The sequence below is a fragment of the Hylobates moloch genome, unplaced genomic scaffold, assembly GCF_009828535.3.
Source record: "Hylobates moloch isolate HMO894 unplaced genomic scaffold, HMol_V3 SCAFFOLD_19, whole genome shotgun sequence".
NCBI classification, from domain to species: domain Eukaryota; kingdom Metazoa; phylum Chordata; class Mammalia; order Primates; family Hylobatidae; genus Hylobates; species Hylobates moloch.
The window spans coordinates 13264307-13270306 of record NW_026652294.1 but is presented as its reverse complement, the minus strand read 5'-3'; the positions used below and the strand labels follow the sequence as shown (position 1 = coordinate 13270306).

The window sequence follows — 6000 nt, the reverse complement described above, 5'->3', positions numbered from 1 at the left end:
CCTGCACCTACACACACCCCTACACACACGCGCCCCCTACAGGCACACACCTCCTCACCTACACACACCCCTACAGGCACCCCCTCACCTACACACACACCCCACACACACACACCTACACACACACCCCTATATGCACACACCCTCACACCTACGCACATGCCCCCTACATGCACACACCTTGCACCCGTGCACACCCCCTCCATGCACATAACCTCACACCTACGCACACACCCCCTACACACATTAACATACACCTACACCACACACCCCCACGCACACACCCTCGCACCTATACACGCAACCCTCCCTGCACATACCTTTGCACCTGCACACGTATCCTCCATGCACACACACTTGCACCTACATGCACCTCCCCCGCATGCACAACAGTCTTGCAGGCCCCAACCCAACCTGTAGTAACTGCTGCCTGGCCTGGGTCCATTCATCAACTTCAGTTGGAATGTTCCATTCCACTGGGGGGCAGGTGTTGTGGTCTTTACCCTGGTTGGTGAGGGATGGGTGGGGACATTGCCTTACTCTGGTATGGATCCCCAAAACAGCATGTCCTGACAAAGGTGTCCCCTACCCTCCATATGGTCCTATCAGCCATTGCCTCCTATTCACAGGGCCAGTCACTCCCCGCAAGTTCGGGTTCCTGTTTTAGAACTGCCACCTAAGCCCCTCTTATTTAGTCTTTCCTGTGGTGGAAACCCCTGCCCCCACCGGAGTGTGAGGTTGACTTTTTGGAAAGAGAGGTGAGGTGTTGGAAGCCAGGTCTGAGGCTGCGTCACGCTCCTAGGTGGAAGTGGGGTTTCTGAGCAGTTGTTCTGGGCCATGGTTGCAGCTGTGGTCTGAGCCTCAAGGGGGTGGCCAGGAGGAATTTCCTTTCCCATTTTCCAGATGTACAAACCAAGACTTAGAGACTACCTGTGACTTGCCAAGGCCTTTCCCTGCTCTCAGGGCAGACGTACAGGAAGGCAGCCAGGATTGCAGTGACCAGGTTGTCACCAGCCACAAAGCCCTCTGAGTTCTCATGTTGTGGGTGACTGGCCCTTAGGCCATGTAATGACATTAAAGTCCTATTGGTCACAACCCTAAACTCCTCTCCACAGAATGTCTTTGAGGCTTAGAAGGGAGGGAAGGTGTCAGCGCTTCCTCCATTCTGGGTACCCTTCTTGCAAGCTCATCCAGGGCCTGAGGCTCCCACCTCGTGTCACCTCAAGACAGCCAGAGAGGATGAAATCTTTGGCTTGGGGTTCCAGGGCTGTCATAGGCAGAGGGCAAGCCAGGCTCTGAAATGGGGAGGCCAGAAACACTGCTGGCCGAGGAAGTGGCTTGGCCTTGGGAAGCAAGAAGGCAGCAACCTCTAGGCACCCCTTCCCTCCATCCTGCAGCCCTGAGAGGGACAGATGGTGCTCAGCCTGTGTCCTGGGGCAAAGCTGGATTCATTTTCCTCTCTGGCGATCTTTTGGGGCCCACAGGTGGTGATTTGGAGGCACTGACACCCTGGTCTCGGGGCCTGTTTTAGAAGAGGCAGAACAGTGATAAAGACAAGGATCTAAATGCGCAAGGACCCCCTGCCCTCACTGGGCTCACCAGCAGGTGCGGTGCCCCAGCCTGGCCTCTCAGGATGGTTCTTAGTCTCTCTAGGGCTCACCTTTCCCTGATAGGCATCTGACCTGGCCCCTGGCCTCATGTGCCTTGATTCCTCAGTAGGGCCCCCTCTGAGACTGGAGGCCAGACCCAGCCCCTCACATCACCATGGGAGAATGAAATGCCAAGGCTCACAGGGGAACCTGCTTTGAGAACCCAAGGTTTTTGGCCGAGCTGGGTTTATCTGGGTTCATGTCTTTCTGATACATTCAGGGCTGTGGTGGTCCCTGTCCCACATGGTAGGTCAGTGAGGAAAACTGGCAGGAGGCTCGGGCTCCCCAAGGCCCCTCCTCTCTGCCTCCCCTCAAGGCCACGCTTGCCTCCCTCTGAATCCTGGCTGTGAGCTCAGCTCCAAGCCTGCACTCTATAGACCAGGGAAAGAGCTTCCCCTTTGGAACCAGGCACCAGGCGCACCCCTGACTGCTATCACCCTTCTGTTTCCCTGGCAGCTGGCAGGAGGCCAGCATACAGCCTGGTGGGCCAGGGAGGGTGGGGCGTTTGCTCAGTATGTTGGCGGAGTGATTGGAGTGACATGGCCTTGGAGGCCTGGACCCTGGGGCTGTCTGTGGGCCCGGGCCTAGGCCTCAAGATGGGATGGGCCTCTTGTGCCTGTGCCGATCTCCTGGTGCAGGCATCTTCCCGAGGGAGGATGCTGGTGTGTATCTGTTTGCTGGTGGGTAGGTGCCCTCCTGCCTGACCCACCTGCAGTGAGCTGTCCCCATCACTCATTTAGCAGAGGGGCCTGGACCAGCCCCAGCCACTGCCTGGATCAGGGGGAGAAATCCACGCTTGTGTCTGACCTTAGTCACCTTATTGTCCTGGCTCCAAGAAGCCACTGAATCCCATACCCGGGGCTTCAGTGACTCTTGCAGGCAGGTGCCCGGGCGGAATCTTCACCTCTGTGGCTGAGGAGGGTTTGCCAGGGCGTCAGATGTTCGACCGCGCACAACCACAGCGATGTCTGAGTTAGGCCTCACAGCGGGCTGGCCATGCCTGGCCTATTCTTTGCTTTAGGCGGCAGCTCTTGGGGCCACATTTCATCATCTAAGGATGATGACAGGTGCCTGCCCCCTTCCTGGGCAGTGGCTGGGGGTGAAGGATGGGAGGGGTGGGCCCCCTGTCAGCCCCTATCCTGGAGGGCCTTGATTGCCTGGGCTGAGATAGCACACCTTCGGCATGTTTGCTCTTCCTTCTGCTATCTGTGCAGGCCAACGCGGAGAGGCTTTGTAGGGGCCGGACATGTCCTCCCAGATAGTCAGGCCAGGGCCCTGGCCAAAGTGCTTTTCTGAAGCAAAGATGGAAAAATGGGAGTGGAACTGGTTTGTGCTGCAGTCCTGGCCTGTTCCCAGCCCCAGGCTGGTTTTCCCCACATGCACAGCTTCTGAGGAGGCCTGGAGCAGGGAGCTGGGTATTTTGTGTGTGTGTTGGCAGGGAGTCAAGGCCAGGAGGGGTGAGGAGAGAGCCAGAGCAGGTAAGATGCCAGGTTCTCACCAGGGCACCTCTCGTGGCTTCCCGCTCATCTAATTCCTCAGATGCTACTTTGTAAACTGAATTGAAAATGGGTCAGGTCCTGGCAAGGGAGGAGCCAAGCTGCAGACCGGCTGACGCTGTGCCGGGCCTGGGCCTGGAGCACGGGGCTCAAGTTCTTACTTTGTGTGTTTGGAGCCGAGTGGGGCCTGAAAGCCCTGGCAGCAGTGGCTGGTCCCCTCCCTGTCATGGCTTACTGGACCAGGCAGCCAGAGGGCCTTGCCCCCTGCTGCCTCCCAGGCCAGCTGAAGAAGAGGATGAGCAGTGCAGGCTGGCTCAGCCCTGGGTAGCAGGGACAGGGCAGGTGGCCAGGACTGGGGACAGTGGGCTTCAGTGCAGGGGCTTTTGCACTGGGCTGCAAGCCCTGAGCAGGTGACCTGAGCAGGTGTGTGACCAGTGCCTGTCTGTCTGCAATAGCCCTGACCCTCTATTCTGCACCCTGTGAGCCACCGAGACTGAACCAAACCCAGGAAGCGGCGCCATCAACCGGCCTTGCAGAGGCAGAGGCCCTGGAGCAGTGACAGCACAGGAGATCCGTTGGCTCGGGGGAAGGGGAGGAAAGAGGAAAACAAAGGGAGTGATCGAGTGAGCCTCGCCCCGCCCTCCCTGTGCCGGCCCATGATGTGTCAGTCAGAGGCGCGGCGAGGACCAGAGCTCCGCGCGGCGAAATGGTGAGATGCTGCCCACCGTGCCCTAACCCCACGGTTCCCCGCCACGACCTCCGGAAGGTCAGAGTTCACATCCAGCGGCCTCGCAGTAGAGGTGGTGGCAAGGGGACTGGTGGTCAGCCCCCAAGGCTGGAGGAGCCCGGCCTGGGGGGCCTGAGCACCCTGAGTCGGAGAGCCCGCTTCAGGTATCTTTGGTTCTAACCACGAGGAGGGCCCAGCAGGGGGAGGCTGCCAGCGAGCTTCAGACCTCATGCTTGCGATCTTCCCTACCCTGGTGCTCCCAGGCCCCCTCCTCCCGGCCCAGACCCTTGCCTCTGCACCGCACCTGGGAGAGAGGCTTCCCCATTCCCCTTCCTGCCCGCGGCAGGGGTGTAGCTCTTCCCGATTGGTCCCTGCTCTTCTGCAGTGAGTGAGGCAGGTGGCGAAGCCAGAGGGGCGCAGTGATTTGTCTTTGCTTGGCCCCTGTGACCTTCCTGGACCTTTTAAAAATACACCGGGGTGGGATGGGAGAGAAAGCAGGCACGCAAGAGCTGCGTAGATGCAGCCGCCTCTGAGCCTGAGCCTGAGTGGAGTTCGCCGCTGGTTCGCCTGTCCGTCTGCTCTGCTGCTGTCAGCTGAGATGCCGCTTTGTTCCTTGGTTTGCTCAGCAACTGGGAGAGAGGACTCAGCTTCTCTTGAGAGCACAGTCCCAGATGGCAGCCGTAGATTAGCCAAATGCAGTTACTTTGCACATGAGGAAACTGAGGCCTGGGGACGTTCTGATGGATGGCAGTGTGGTCTCCTGCTGGCTACCCTGGGCCTCAGGAGCATTTGCTAGGCCTAGGCACAGACAGGGTGGGGTGGGCCTTGTTTAGGCTCAGGAGGCCAGGATTGTGGTGGAAAGGCCCATCCAGCCTCTGCGGCTCTGGTGAAGCTGAGCCCCTGCTGAGTGCCCTGCATTTGTGCTGGGAGGGTGGGGAGAGGCTGGATGCAGAAAGGAGGAGCTTGGGTGGGTGAGTGGGTGTGTGTGTGTGTGTCCACCTTTGCTGAAAGGAGGGGCTTGGGATGGGTGTGTGTGTGTGTGTGTGTGTGTGTGTGTGTGTGTGTGTGTGTCTGTGCAGCCCCAGGAGAGCAGGCAGGTGGCTTGAGAGCTTGTGGTGGGGAGGTTTTGTTCACAAACCTGTGGATGGGTTTTCAGAACCTGGCCTGTTATAGAAAGACCATGCAGATGGATGGAGCTGTAGCTGTGTGGTGGTGGTAGGCGGGGTGTAAATGCTCCCTTTGAGATCTTGTCTGGCGTTGGCCCCGTAATTTAGCAGATGAGGAAAGAGGGGGCCTGGAACCATGAAAAGAATATCCCAGATCCTGCAAAGGATGGTAGCGGAAGACTCAGCAAATGGTTACCCAGCTGGCTGGGTCGTAGCTCCTCAGTGCTATGTGCTGCCGTGCCAGTGCCTGTGTGGCAGAGCTGGCCCCTGAGGCCCACTCCCCTGGGCTGTGGAGGCTGAGGGATGTGAGGCAGGCCCTTCACCCTGCTCTCCCCTCCCTGGGCCCAGGTGCTTGGGTCTGGAGGCCCTTGCTGGGGGCTGCTGTGGCTGAGAGGTGCCCCGCAGCTGGGCCTGACTCTCCTCTTGCAGCTGCCCCCACATTCCCAGTCCTCCCCAGCTGGCTGGTGGGTGGGAGAGCCTGGGAAATGAGTCCGCTAGCCAGGGGCAGCCAAGCCCGACTCAGAATGGGGTTGGGACAAGGGGGCACAGCCAGTGCTTGCTGGGCTCCATCACCCCCATGGAGAGGCAGCTTGCCAGTGGTGGGTAGACAGGAGGAATCCTGCCCTGGGTGCAGGTGGCAGCCTCCTGGGTCCCACCCAGAGCCTGGCCACTGACCTGGCTGTGCATGGACCTGTGCCCTGCAGGTTGCACTTCCCCCAGCTGGCCCTGAGGCGGAGGCTGGGGCAGCTGAGCTGCATGTCCAGACCCGCTCTGAAACTGCGCTCCTGGCCCTTGACCGTCCTCTACTACCTCCTGCCCTTCGGCGCCCTCAGACCCCTCAGCCGGGTGGGATGGAGGCCTGTAAGCAGGGTAAGTATGCACAGGCCCCTGTGGCCCGGACCTCCCCTCCGGGCAGGCCTGAGGTTGGGGTGCAGGAGAGACTGAGGCGGTGGCGAGCTGTC

At 59.7% G+C, this 6000-nt stretch overlaps 1 protein-coding gene across 5 annotated transcripts in view; it reads left to right on the top strand.

Moving 5' to 3' along the window:
• PISD (phosphatidylserine decarboxylase) overlaps positions 1 to 6000 on the top strand; it is a 47877-nt gene that overhangs the window by 36513 nt on the left and 5364 nt on the right. Inside the window, exons 1-3 of one of the 5 annotated variants that reach the window (XM_058431677.1) lie at positions 744 to 758; positions 3601 to 4036; positions 5743 to 5908. The exons of 1 other annotated variant lie outside the window; for it this stretch is intronic. In XM_058431677.1, coding sequence (XP_058287660.1) covers positions 3852 to 4036; positions 5743 to 5908 — 351 coding nt within the window. In that variant the 5' untranslated portion in view covers positions 744 to 758; positions 3601 to 3851. Of the gene's footprint in view, positions 1 to 743; positions 759 to 1292; positions 1606 to 3151; positions 4037 to 5742; positions 5909 to 6000 lie in introns of those variants that run through there. 3 more of the 5 variants (XM_032139855.2, XM_058431678.1, XM_032139858.2) reach the window with 3 other exon arrangements.